This window comes from Aedes aegypti, chromosome 1 (assembly GCF_002204515.2).
Source record: "Aedes aegypti strain LVP_AGWG chromosome 1, AaegL5.0 Primary Assembly, whole genome shotgun sequence".
Lineage (NCBI taxonomy): Eukaryota > Metazoa > Arthropoda > Insecta > Diptera > Culicidae > Aedes > Aedes aegypti.
The window spans coordinates 132,566,790-132,581,458 of record NC_035107.1 but is presented as its reverse complement, the minus strand read 5'-3'; the positions used below and the strand labels follow the sequence as shown (position 1 = coordinate 132,581,458).

Below are 14,669 nucleotides of genomic sequence, written 5' to 3'. Positions count from 1 at the left end.
CTGTATACTCCGGAGCAAATGTTGGAGTACACCAGGGACTTGTTCCAACGGCTGCGCGCCTGCCGTTCCAAGTCGGAGCAGATCAACGCCGCCAACTCGGTGGTATTCGCCTTCCTCGCCAAATATGGCCCGTGAGGCCACCACCAAAATCCTCAATTGGAACGCTTGCTCCCTCCGGAGCAAAAACCGAGAGTTGTCCGCCTTCCTGGACCAGGAAGGCATCGACATAGCCGTGATCACGGAGACGCACCTCAAGCCGGAAGTTAACATCTTCATCCCCGACTTCCGGCTCGTGCGGCTTGACCGGTGCGGATCCGAAGGTGGAGGCGTTGCGGTTGCTCTGCGGAGGAACGTAAACTGCACCCTGCTGCCGAGCTTCCAACTACAAGTCATCGAGGCCGTAGGTGTTCGGGTGGAAACCTCCATCGGCCCAATTATGATCATCGCGGCGTACTGCCCGAAGCAAACCAACATCAACGACGGAACATCGGCGGCCCTAAAGCAAGACATCGTCAAACTGACACGGCGGCAGGGGCAGTTCATCCTGGCTGGCGACCTGAACGCAAGGCACGAGACCTGGGGAAACCTCCGGCGAAATAGGAACGGCCTCATCCTACAACAAGACCTGGAGGAAGGCCACTACACCATCCTGAGCCCGGATTCACCCACCCGCCTGAGCCGGTCCGGGGCCCATGCGACCATTGATATCTTCCTGACCAACATGGCCGACAACATCTCCCAACCGGTCGTTCACCAGGACCTGAGCTCGGACCACTACCCGGTGGTGGCAGAAGTTGGTTCCCTGGTCAACCGGCATCGGGTCACCCGGCGCAACTACCACCGTGTCGACTGGGGCCAATTCCAGCGGTGTGTCGACGCTAACATCCAGTACGAGGCTCCCCTGGCGTCCGCTGAAGACATCGACCGGCATCTGCAGAGCGTCGAAGAGGCCATCTCCGTGGCCCGAGAACAGCATGTACCAGCATCTGGTCAGGTGAGCAACACCCTTTTTATCGATCGTGTTACCAAAGATCTCATTCGTTTAAGGAACACCAAACGCAGGCAGTACCAACGCTCTGGTCTGCCTGCGTTGAAAAGCGAAGTCAATCGCATATCCAAAATAATCAAGGCCAGAATGGTGGACCTCAGGAACGATGATTTTTCCAACAAGATCCGCTCTCTCCCAGATTGTGCTAGACCATTCTGGAAGATGACCAAACTTTTAAAATCCAAACCCAGACCTATTCCACCGTTGATCCCATTAGACAACACCGACTCTAAGGATCGCTTGATAACCCCTGCGGAGAAGGCTGCTGAGATAGGTCGGCATTTCGTCAGCTCCCACAATCTAGGGCTAGACATTCCTAGCCCACACGAAGCTGCTGTTTCCGAACACGCAGCTAACCTACACCAATCTCCCAACGACTTCTCGGAGGAGTTGGAGATCACTGCTGACGAGTTGCTGGCCTATCTCAAAACATCCAAAAACATGAAGGCCCCAGGATTCGACAACATCCTGAACTTGGAGCTCAAGCAATTGAGTCTCCAGTTCTACCAACATCTGGCACTGATTTTCAATCAGTGCCTTCGACTTAGCTACTTCCCCTCGTCGTGGAAGTCAGCAAAAGTCATCCCCATTAAGAAACCTGGGAAGGATCCTTCCTCCCCCAAAAGCTATCGACCCATCAGCCTTCTCTCAGGGTTATCAAAGCTTTTTGAAAAAGCGATCAACAGACGGCTGCTTTCGGCAGCCGATCAAAACAACATCTTGCTCGAGGAACAGTTTGGCTTTCGACGCGGTCGTTCAACCGTGCACCAACTGACTCGAGTAACCAACATCCTCAGGCGGAACAAGTCCCTTGCCAAATCCTCCGCCATGGCGTTGCTCGATGTTGAAAAAGCATTCGACAACGTCTGGCACGACGGCCTGGTGTACAAGCTGCACCGATACAATCTTCCCACCTATTTGGTGAAAATCATCAAAAACTATCTGTTTAACAGGACGTTCAGGGTTTCCCTTAATGGAGTCAACTCAGACCCTCACAACATCCCCGCAGGTGTTCCACAGGGCAGTATTTTAGGTCCCCTACTATACAACCTGTTCACCTCGGACATGCCTCAGCTCCCTGAAGGCGGCTCTCTGTCACTGTTCGCTGACGACACATCAGTCGTCTACAGCGGCAGATTCACGAGAGCACTAACATCTCGACTCCAGAGAGGCCTGAACGTCTTGTCAGATTATTTGAACAGCTGGAAGATCTGTATCAACGCAGCGAAGACCCAGGTCATCCTCTTCCCCTATTCCAAATCCCCCAGACTTGTTCCGGCTGAGGATTGTAAAATCACCCTCGGTGGATCAACGGTGGAATGGTCTGATGCAGCCGACTACCTTGGGCTAACGTTAGACAGCAAGCTCCTCTTCAGACAGCAGGTTGACAAAACGGTCATCAAAAGCAACATCTTGCTAAAAGCACTTTATCCACTCATCAACCGGAAGTCAACTCTGTCTTTGAGGAACAAGCTTGCTGTTTACAAACAGGTCATTCTTCCAGTAATTGAATATGGCGTACCAATCTGGGAGAGTTGCGCTAAAACCCACCATCTGAGGCTCCAGAGGACCCAAAATAAGTTCCTCCGGATGATCCTCAACAGTCCTCCGAGAACGAGGACAACCGAGGTCCACCGTCTGGCCGAGATCAAAACTTTAGAGGAGCGCTTTGGTGACTCGATTGAAAAATTCAGGGCTCGTTGCCACCAATCTGGCCAGCAGGTCATCCGGGACCTCGTTCCCCCTTAGGTTATCAAATTTTTTGTAGTGTAAATAGTTAGTTAGGTTATCAAATTTTCTTTTTATAAAAAAAAAAAAAAAACTACCAGAGCCCATAAGGCCAAGAAAAACCAGGGTAACACCACAAAATCAAACCAGCCAAACAAAAACCATTACAAACAAAGTTGAAGGACCCCTTCGGGGTCAAACCCTTAACATGTAAAATAATTTTGTACAAAAATCCAAAATGAAAATAAAATGAATTTAATGAAAAATCAATATGCATTCAGTCTTAATAAAACCATTCCCGCGACAACATCAAAAAGTAAAAGTCTTTTCTGAACGAGAGCCGAAGAGTGTGGTGACAGTGAGCCAGACCGGTCAACGAGGCGATCGGTTGGCATTTTTTTCCCTTTCCTTTTTCTCTGCTTCCACGAGATCGTGAGCCGAGACGGGGACGAGTGTGCCTGTGTCTCTCTCCCTTTCGGGTCAGCGTTGGCGAGTCATCGCGAAGAGTGTGTGTGCGCCGCTCATCCGAGCCGGCGTTGTCGAGCAAGACAGTGAACGTGTTGCGTCTTGTTCGGCGTTCCTCTTTCCTTCGTTCGTCAAACGATTGGTGTGCGGCGGTGCTGTTCCAGTGAAGCGAAGCTGCTGTGGTGGTGCTGTTCGGTCGAAATTGCTAATGCGACGATTCACAGGAGTGTGCCGGGAGTTGCTAAGATAATATTATAGAGTCGTTTTCACGATTAGGCTACACTCCTGGTGATTTATCGTTAGCGAGCAAGCGATCACGACCCGAAATTGGAAGGTGTGAGGCACAAAGCTGGAAGTGTGAACGTATTTTCGGCATCCTGGCCGTGGTCCTTCGTCGGAGTGTTCCTGTGCTGGTGACCGCAACGTGTGCGGTTGTCGGCATTCCGTTGGTGGCTGTGGCGTGCACGGCTGCTGGTGGTGTGTTTCCTGCGCTGGTGACCGTGACGTGCACGGTTGTCGGCAATCTCGTCTGCGTCGGACTGCTTGTGGCTGTGATGTGCACGGCTATTGGTGGCTCGATCACGAGGTAAGTGTGACGATTTCCCTCCTGAGTGTATTGAGAGTTTGAGTACCCAACAGGCAGTCTACCTCTGGTGAAAATTTCATGCAAATCGGAGAACCTTCGGCCCAAATTGTCCGATAATAAAAAAAAAATCCTCCACCCTCTAATTTGATAAAAGAAACTAGCAATCTGTGACATAAAGTTGGAATTCTAACAATGGGTGCTGATGGCAGCGTTGTTCCAGCAAGAATTGCTCGTACAGTATTGGACAAAACATTTGCAACTTTTTAGATTTTTCATATAAAATGATCAATTTTGGAAGCTCATGGCTCAGTTATTTGTGGACCGATATGGATGAAATTTTCACAGCACGTCAGATATAACTTTAATTTTAACCCTCTAATACCCAACCCCGCCTTTAGACGGGGTACACTTTGGAATTTTGTGTATTTTTTCGTAACTCGGAAATCAAAATTATTTTATTTTTGGCTTAAACCTTGACTCATAACACGCATATAAGAAAAGTTTTTTATGACTTTTGAAACTTTTTTGTATTTTTGAAAATTGTTTGAAAAATTGTATTCTTATATAACCTATAAATGCCCGGGGTTAATTTAACGTGTAATATAAAAAATCATACCTTTTATATTTTTCTACGATCGACCTATCACAAAAGAAGAGCCTGGTGGTATCAAAATAATTTCAAATCTGTTTTTCCGTTAGTTACACGGAAAATAAAATACGCTCCGAAAAAAAAATTAAAATTTAATATTTTTAAAAGTACCGCAAAAATTTAAATTTTTATTATTGCCAAAAATCAACAACCAGAAAAGGCTTCAAGAAAAAATGAAAAAAGCTAGGGATGTTCAAAAATAAAAATTATAAAAATCAAAAACCAAAATTCAAAAATTCACGAATAAAAATAAATAATTGCCCAGAACGTGTTTAGAACGATTTTAGATAACCAAAAATAATATTTAAATCGAAAATAAAAATTTGGGTATTAGAGGGTTAACATATATTTATGAGAGATTTTTCCAATCACGAGTTCAAAAGTTATAACGGCTTGACTAAAGTGAGTTTACCCAACTTTAAGTTGTTTTAACCCACTACGGAGACTTCGAAAGCTAACGCTGGGTAGATTTTTTTGCACTGAATTTTTTTTTCGCTGTTGTCAAACAAAAACTACCTAATGATAGCTATATGCCAGTTAACCCAAATTTGGGTTATCCAACGGAAGAGCCGAATTGCGTCAAAAGAAGTCAAAGTTGGGTTGATTTGTTGATCCGTGTATTAAGAGGAGTTCCACGCAACAATTTTATTCTAAGAGATGCTTCCCGTGCCAAAATGGCTGAAAACTTCTGTTGTAGACTACTTAAATAAGTTTCAAGTTTGTTCTAAAACTTTGTTACATCTTCGTAAAATGCGATTCAACTCAAATTTGAAGTTTGAACCAGCTTCCCCTAAGGGCAGTTGATGAAAGCACAATCAGAGCTGTTCATTGTTCAACATTTGAGCTGAAAAATCTGGACCACAATCTGGACCTTCCTTCTTACGAATCAATTTACTGAATTTTAAGAAACCAAAAAGTGTTTGGCTTTTGTTCGTAACAAATTTTATAAACTACTTTTTATTTCTATTTCTTTCAGAAAATGGACATCGTATTCGAAACAATCCAATAGAAAAAGCAAGCCACAACAAAATCTACCAAAACCAACACAAGCTATGCACAATCCCACAACGAGTATGGTCGTCTTGCTGCATTCGTCGATTCCATTAACAGCATAATCCAGCGGGCTGAAACGGTAACAAATGGTCCATTACCAAATCAAATACAACCCCCATTCAGTGTGCGTAACGTGAGCCAAATGAAAGAGCTAAACTTAATCAGTTCCAAAAACTGTCGTTCGGAGAAAAAGTCTTCCTGCTGCCAAAGGTGGAGCAAACGAAGGCGACGACGGCGGAAGTGCTTCACATTGGCAATTTATTCGACCGTTCCGTTTCGTTTCTTCTATCTGTTTCTGTTGCTACGAATGGGAGTGGACGGTGCCAAAAGTTTCAATCGAACCATGGAAAAACTGCCGCAGTCTTTTGCCATGGAGCCTCAGGATCAAACGGCCGTCGTTGGGTCGCGCGTTACCCTACCTTGCCGGGTGGTAAACAAATCAGGACAGCTACAGGTGAGGAAAACTGAAGGCAATCCTGCTTTTTTTATAATCGATTCTTACACAGTGTTGCCACTTTTTTTTTAATCTCATCTGTGTTTTAGGTTGAACAAATCTTTTTTATCTTAAGTCGACCTCCAAAAATCTTGGTAAAAATCTGTGATGCGCAAAAATTCATTTTTTACATTTCAGATCAAAAAGAACCTTTGCAAACGTATTGTGGCTGTTTTTGGCGTGTCAATCAATTTTAATTTGAACTAATTTTACTTAAAGTAGGAAAAAAACATAATTGTTTATAAAAGAATATAAAATACTTAATAGTTTGAAAAAAAATATACTAAGTAATGACATTGCTTCATCATTCGTGTTCTTAACGCAAGTAATATCCTAAAATCTTAAAAAAAAATTATCTCAAAATCTGTGATCTGTGATCACAGATATCTGTAGGCTAGAACAAGAAAAAATCTGTGTAATTACAGATAATTCTGTGAAGGTGGCATCACTGTTCTTACATATGTGCGCATATTTATCCCAGGGCATAGAGTATCATCCTTCGAAATATTAATATGGATTTTCTAAGCACATTCCTAAATATATTCAATATCTTAAGAACTTGTATTTATCGACGGTTTGATTTGGTTTAAACCTAATGAGTCTCAACACAAAGCCAAAGATTTTTTCTTTTGGCGAACGATAACATTACATTCGTCACTAATGTCGTTTTCGTTTTTGAACCTGGGTTAGTGCTAACCTGACTCTAGAATAAAAAAACGTTTTCAGGTTCATTTGTCAAACGGTGTGTTGGTGTGCGTGCCATCATGTGCAGTTTGGTTACAAGCTGTCAAAGTTTGTTTTTTGTTCAACCTGTTTCATTTTTGCCGCTAAAGTGTAGTCCGCAGCTGACAAGAAAACATAAAATTCGCGAGTGTTATATATTGTTCGAATTTCTCACATATCCGTGTCGAAAAGTAATAATTTCTAGATGGAGGAGCAAACTATTAATCTGGAGAACTTTGAGGTCGTAATGGATGTGAATGGAAATGCCGTACAGCAAGTACCCGGCTTTGTGCTGCTTCGAAATAAAACAAGTAGGTTCTTTCTTCAGAATTCATAGCTTTTTCTCTATCTTGGTACTTACATCTGAACTACAAAATGAACGGATAATGTATCGCTATTTCTCCGCTGCCATGTTCAATAGTGGGGTACTGCCCCAAAACTTTACGCGGCCTTGCCCTGAAGGAACGACGCGATTCAATTTTGCTTCCTGGTTATTTGATTCTTAAGCTAAGTATGCTGTTTCGCTCAAGAAAAGTAAAGAAATTCCTTGACTGAAAGGGTCAAGAAATTTCCTACAGAGAGCCCCCTTTGAAGTGACATTTCTTCTCAACTGCGTACTGCGATCAGAAAAAAGCCATTTTCTTGACCATTTCTTGGGAGAAATTTTCCACGCATAGGCGATTCCTTTTCTTGTCAGTAGCAAACCGGCCTTTATGCAGGAATATAGGCACGGAATAAAAATTAGGAATATTATACACCGTAATCATAGAGCGGCGCGACATTCCTTCAAAGGCGTGGTAAAAAAAATAGAAACGGTTTCTTACCGGCGTTAGATTTTTCTCAAAATATGCAAGATACACAACTTTGAAAAAGGTGCATTAATTCGCGCCCTACTACCGATGTAGGGTATCTGGCATAGAATCTGATGTAGGGTATCTGGCATAGATTCCGAGAAAATCAACTTCGGCGAACATTTTCTAATGATTGGCCGAATTAACAATAGGTAGGGTAAAGTTCTACTTGGACATCTCCATGGTTCACTTTTGCATGAAGGGTTTTTCTCGACTTTATTTTCTGAACTTCACAATAATAACGCATAATGTGATCAAAGATCTAAATTGATTTTATTTTTGTATGGGATGCTACATAAAATATGTTACGCTGTATTGGGACTTTTTCGATCCCCTTCACCCCTGTCTCGCTTTTTGTATAAGACATATTTTGTGAAATTTTGTAAGAATAGACATAATTTATGGATGACTCCTATGATGAGAAACGTCTGGTACATGCACGTAAGTTATTGTTTTTTTTTTACCTATGTTATACAAATACAAAATACGACAACGCGACAAACGAAAATTTGACGTATTTTTCGTAGTTTACATAATGTGTAGTAATGTGATTGTCATTTGTAATATAAAAAAAATCCAAATAGTAGTTATTTTGGTTAATGTGATTAACAATAGTTTAAATAAAGCTATGCAAAAATTTCTATAAAAATAACAAATATGAGAATTTAAATGACTTGCAGAGAATCCACGAAGATCAATGCCTACACTAATATAAATCCATAAAGCTATTCTATTAGAAAAATCTAATAAGGTCAATTATTCGCTCGACATATTCGTTTCAAATTTCATCCAATGCTTTTCATATGTAAAACAGTTAGGATGCAACTATCGCCTTGAAATCGTTACAAACCTACGTTCTGGTTGACGTTATATGCACGTCTGATATGCAGTACATGTGGAGTTATGAGCATAGCATATAACTTACACTGGCTTCTTAAAATTGTACATCCTATATGGATGATTGTCATGTAGGTAGATTTGTGTTTGCATTTTAGGCAATGTTGTGAAATAGAACAGTCACATCAACGCTCAAGTCATGTTTTAAATTTGATTTCTTGGTTAGGAAACCACTTTAACTAAGATTATAATAATCTGAAATGATTAAATCTTATTCCATAGATTAGATCCATCAATCTGGAGTCAACAAACTACCGAAAGGAACGCAGTGAAGCATAAATCCGCGAATATATCTTATTTCTCTATTTCATGTTTTTTACTCTTGGTAACTAACCCTTAATTATTAAAAAATCTTTCCTTTTATAGAACATCCATTCGACAACAAACATAACAGACAGTACACCAAAAGCCATTGGAAAAATTTCCATCATGCAAAAAGTACATTGTGAATCAAGCTTTCATAATAAGTTTAAGATTTAATTAAATCAAAAAGAGGACCTATACTAATCTTGATTATATATTATATAATGGAATAAGTAAATATAAGTTTGGTACACTTTCAACTCTTAAATCTGTTTTGATTATATTATTATTACATTCCAGGTAAGCCCCCCCAAACATAAATCATATTAGGAATAAAATAAAAAGAATAAGGATTCCACTTACGACAAAATAATTTTGCTCTTTGATTTCCATTGTAAAAGCATATACATATCTCGCGTTGAGTATCATACAGGCGTATCTGCAGTGATCGATTTCTCTTCATCGATTTTCTCTTTACATTATTACACGAAATTCATTCGATTTTTTAAACATTTTACGGTTCAGTACGATGAAGGACGGTGAATACTTTCTACTGAGTCAAAAATAGCAGTTGAAAACAATCACCCGGCCAAGCAATTAGCTAAAGAGAAAATCGATGAAGAGAAATCGATCACTGCAGTTACGCCCTTATGATACTGAACGCGAGATATAAGTTCCTCAACCGCTCTACGCTGATAGGTATCGTAGTCATCTCATATAATGATTACATGCCAGCTAAAAGAGCACACTATATGCATTGCATATAACATATAATCGATGATTTCGGTCTTCGATAAATCTTATATGAATTTCTAATAGGGTAAAAGCACCGGTTTTGGCCAGCCTAAGAGAAAATGTCAATTAAAACTGAATGGGAAGCCGTATTTATCAACAAACATGTGAAATGCAAGCTTTCAATCCATATTATATGTGTAAAATATCAAAACTGAGCCAAAACCATGTTTTTGCTTTGAAAATCCCGTTGGTCAATATAGGCCAACGGAACCAGTTTCGGCCAGAGATTTAACTTCGGTTCCTAAATTGGCCAATTGCATTGATTTCTCATGAGAGTGGCCAAATTAGGAGTGCACTGGCCAAATTCGGTGTATGGGAGTTAAAATTATAAGGAAAAGTAATTGTTTTTCTTATGTTTTGAATCAATTTGGACAAGTAAATGAATGTAGCTCTATCATATGAATGTGATCTACTGCACACAAAAGGTTTCATGCTGATTGGCTATGTAAAACGGTGTATAATCCACTATGACTACAACTGGCGTATGGCCAAAACCGGTGCTTCTACCCTAGTGCAAAATTATATGCCTACCATATAACATCGACATGAGAAGTAGGCTCAGTGTAGTATGTACGAAAATTTCGGAATAATCTGCTACGGTGGCTTGTCCAATGGTAGTGTGTGTTCAATTATAGTGCGGCTTGTGATGTGATATAGGAAGTTTTAGTTTTTTTTTTTTCTAACATTCTAACTTGGCCCTTGTTAAAATAATACCAAAGGGGTATTTGAGTTTTTCATCTTAAAATTTAATATTTTGTATGCCTTGTTTCTCAATTATGAGCACCTGCAGAAAATAAATCTTCCCACCTAATGATTTTTCAGTCGAGTACCTCTGATCAAAATTAGGAGAAGATGACATTTTTCCATCTTGTTTAACCTTCCAGTCGTCGCGCGGTTTGCCACCGTCAGAACCACCGCGCTGCTGTTGTGAACGAAAAGCGAGTTTTTTCAGCAGTGTTATGCAAAATACAACAGTGCGACGACTGAAGTGTTAAAATCATTTTTACTAATAGACGATATGAGATAAATCCATATTTATTGAATATTCACACATGCTCAATTCACAAAAGTCATGGCTACCTGAGCACATCAAATCAAAGGTAAAACGTGTATTTATATATAAAGAAAAACTACATCGTTTTTCAGTTGTTTTCGATCAACTTGGAAGCTTCTGAAAGAAATTCATCATATTACCGGTATTTCGTATATTCGTAAGCGAGATCATCGGGTTGGAAGTCAACAAAAGTCGTATAAAATACAACTACAAACTATACAGTCCGATTGAATTCAGTGGTATAATTTAACCGGAATCTTCTGATGGATTCATACCGCATTTATTGTGCTTCTTCGGCGGCTTGCCGAAGAAAAGTATAAATAAATTATTATAAAACAGATTCAGCTGTTACTAAAATAAAACGGTAATAAAATGCTAAATTCTTTAATTTGAGTATGTACAGAAAATATATTGAAATTATGCCAAACGACCCTCATCTTTCACTTAGTTGAAAATTATGCCAAATGTCCTTTATGCCAAATGGCGTTATGCCAAATGACCTTATGCCAAATGGCCCGCTCCCCTACCCAAGCTACAATAGGGTCCTAAAGCCCTGTCCCAATTTTAGTGCCAAATGATTCAGTTCAGGTTAAAAAACACATGTTTACTTAATTTTCTAATTTTTTCCGTTGGGTTAAATCCAAAAAAAAAAACATTTTTTTTAGGGTTTTTGTCACACCCCTTGACTTAAACTCAAAATTTGGGCATATTTTGTTTTCCGTGTCCCTTTCGAAGTGTCAGATAGGAACAACCCCAGTGTTAAAACTAAAACCCCTGTGTCGACTAATCAAACGTCAAATATGATCAAAAGTGTCAAGGTTCATTTATGGACCCAATTTTTAATTAAAATTTATACATGATACAGCCGTTACTTGAGCGGGAAAAATTGCTCAAGTAGTTGCAGTAACATGCTTTTTTGTGTTTAAAAAAAAATAGATTTCATTAAAAATTTTATGACCCAATTTATGCTTATGAACTACAAAAGGGCTCCACAAATATCGTGCTAATGTTAAAATTAAAGAAAACTTCTAGTTCATAACTGTAGAAATGCTCATAATAGCACTGAGCGGACAACCAGGCTCTATCCCAGTTTGGACGTAACGCCAGACAATGAAGAAGAAGACGTATCCTTGACTAAAAAAACAAGCTGTTTTCCTTAAATATCAATAGAATGTATTATTAAATGTATTATTGTTCCAAATTATCACCGACTATCCGATTGCAGTAGATATTTGTGCAAAATTCTAGGGGCTCCGGATAAACCTTAAGAAGCTTTTACGTGAGTATTTTACAGGCTACATATTCCGGAATTTCTCAAAGTACTATCTCGAACTATCAATTCTCAAAAACCTTGTTCAGAAATTCTTCTAGTATTTTTTTCAAGGTTCCTTAGATGAATTTCTCCAGAATTTGCGCCAGGAAATAAATAAGCACGCCAACACTTTTAACAATCTCCAATAAATTCCACAGGGTTTACTCCCTGAAATCATATATTTCTCAATTGAACCAATTTCTTCAGTTATCACTTTAGCACAGTGGTGCTCATCCTACGGCCTGCGGGCTGTATGTGGCCCTAGAAGTCTCAGAATGTGGCCCGCAGAGCACTTTTGAATTCATAGAAATTTATAATCAATTCCTGGTAATAAATTCATCATTAGGGCGGTACAACATTTTAAAATGTTTGAAAATCCATTTTCCCATATCTTCCTTATTATTTTTACCATAAAAATAGCGTTCTGTGAAATTTTCAGCATATTTGGTGATGATTTAAAGATGGCCCATAGAAATATAGGTTTATATGGGAATTATTATGGCAAAATTTTGAAAAATGATCCAAACACGTTAGTACTGTAATGTGAGTACACATTTTTCATCTTATAGTGAAAACTCATTCTTCAAACTTAAGGGTTAAATTTATAGTAAGGATGGCAATAAAGATATGGGCGAATAGATTTTATAACTTTTTTTTAAATTTCGAACAGCCCTAATGCATCATACCATAAATACTGAAAACATTTTTTCAAATCATACATTATATATTTTGAAAATTGTAAAATAATTCTAAAAACTATTTGTTTTCTCATGATTCTTGTTTAAATGTTTTAGGGTCGTTTTTTTATTGCTCATTGAAATTCTACAAAGCGACTAAAGTCGATAGTTCTAAATATTTTCATTTAAATATTTGAAAGAAAATAACGTGAATTTGAATCTGACAAAAATATTTTGAAATCACTTATTTAATTGGTTTTTAAAAACGAATAATTTGTAATTTTTTAATCACTGACAAACCAACCAAAAAATTCAGAATATCTCAATAAAACTCAATACAGGCTAAAATTTTGGAGGCTTTTTTAAAAAAATCCACACGAAATTTGCAAACCATCACTAAATGAGCTCCTATAGAAATCTTTGGAGTATTACCTAGAAGAAAATTTGAGCAATAGGGTCCTAAAATTTTTAATGAAATCTTGTTTTAATTTAATAAAACGAAAGAGCATGTTCTTGGAACCATTTTGGGATTTTTTTCTGTTTAAATAAGGCTGATACAAATATTAAATTTCTTTTATGTCCGAGACCAATTGGAAGGTACGAGGGGGGGGGATAAAAATAAATAAGGAACAAAAAAATATAAATGAATAAAAAAGTTATTTTTTCGAAATTATTATTTTTAATGATAGTTGTTAAACTTTTTCAATCGTCCTCTGGATCATTATTTTACTTGTTTTTTACTTTAAAAATTGAAAAAAACCTAAATGATGTCAAAAAATGATGATTTTTTTTTCTCCCCTTCAAAATTTTCGGATTTTTGAAGGGGGGGGGGGGTGACATAAAAGAAAATTAATATTTGTATCAGCCTAACGGTTATATCACATTTGAAATTTAATTTTTAAAATTGGTTCAAATTTGAACCTTGACACTTTAGATCATGTTTGACATTCACTGAGCCGGCAAAAACGCCACATGGGCTCATCTTTTTAACACTGGGGTTGTTCCTATTTGACATTTCGGAAGGGACACGGAAAACAAAATGCACCCAAAATTTGAGTTTAAACCAAGGGGTGTGACAAAATTTCAAAATTCAGAAAAACATATTTTTTGTCCGTGAACGAAACCAAAAGCATTCAAAAATTGAGTAAACATGTGTTTATGGCCTAACCTTAACCGTTTGGTACTATAATTAGGACAGGGCTTTAGGACCCTATTAACTGTATTTGTTTCGAACAAAAAACTTTAGAAAAACACAAAGAAATACAAACGGTAATCTGAGTATCATATCCCCTGAGCATAAGTATCCCTTACTCTCATATACTCTCACATACTCACTGTTCTAAAATTATCAGTATCAATACCTATCTCATTTGTTCTTACTATAAGTGCATTATTATCAATCATTCTTCCTTATCACTAGCACTCTGCTAGCGAGAGAAAAGCGATTCCGATCTTCGGATAGGCCTTTTATCAGTTTTCCTTTTGGACTCAATTTATCATATATTGCGATATGAAAACCAGTGCCAGTTAGTCAAATACAAACTACCGAACAGTGCGCATCTACTTTACAACCTTTTATCATTTCCCGTCGAGAATAAATCTCTGTCCGTAGTTAGTCCGTATAGTAAACGTGACGTGTGTGCTTCGCGAAGTGAAAGAACAACTCCCGCTTAAAAAGGGTCTCCCAAAGTCCGCCGCGGTTACAACGAGGAATTCCCAGAACAACTCACAGAAACATCATTGGAGAAATATGTTGCTGGATTCTCTAATGAATCCTAATAGAAGGCTTAAAACTACAAGTTTCGGTTTAATGTCTTAGTTTTTGTTTGGTCTTTTTGTTATTGTTTCCTCACTTTTCGAACAGTTCAGCAACTCAGATTGAAAATGATAGTGGTTAGATATACAGACGTTTCATTTTCATTAACTAATTCCTTTTTCTGCTCGTGACTTCTCAAATCGATATTGCAATGTTAGCCTGAACTTTTATTTCTTTCCAGCTTTTTACGAGCGCTAATGGCTGCCGCGAATAGGCACT

The 14,669-nt window shown here is 38.7% G+C and overlaps 1 protein-coding gene across 1 annotated transcript in view; it reads left to right on the top strand.

Moving 5' to 3' along the window:
• Positions 1-14,669, top strand: part of LOC5575881 (irregular chiasm C-roughest protein) — a 520,731-nt gene that overhangs the window by 406,393 nt on the left and 99,669 nt on the right. The window contains 1 exon segment of the mRNA XM_021847997.1: positions 5,453-5,983. Within this exon segment, the coding sequence (XP_021703689.1) occupies positions 5,672-5,983 (312 nt within the window). The 5' untranslated portion in view covers positions 5,453-5,671.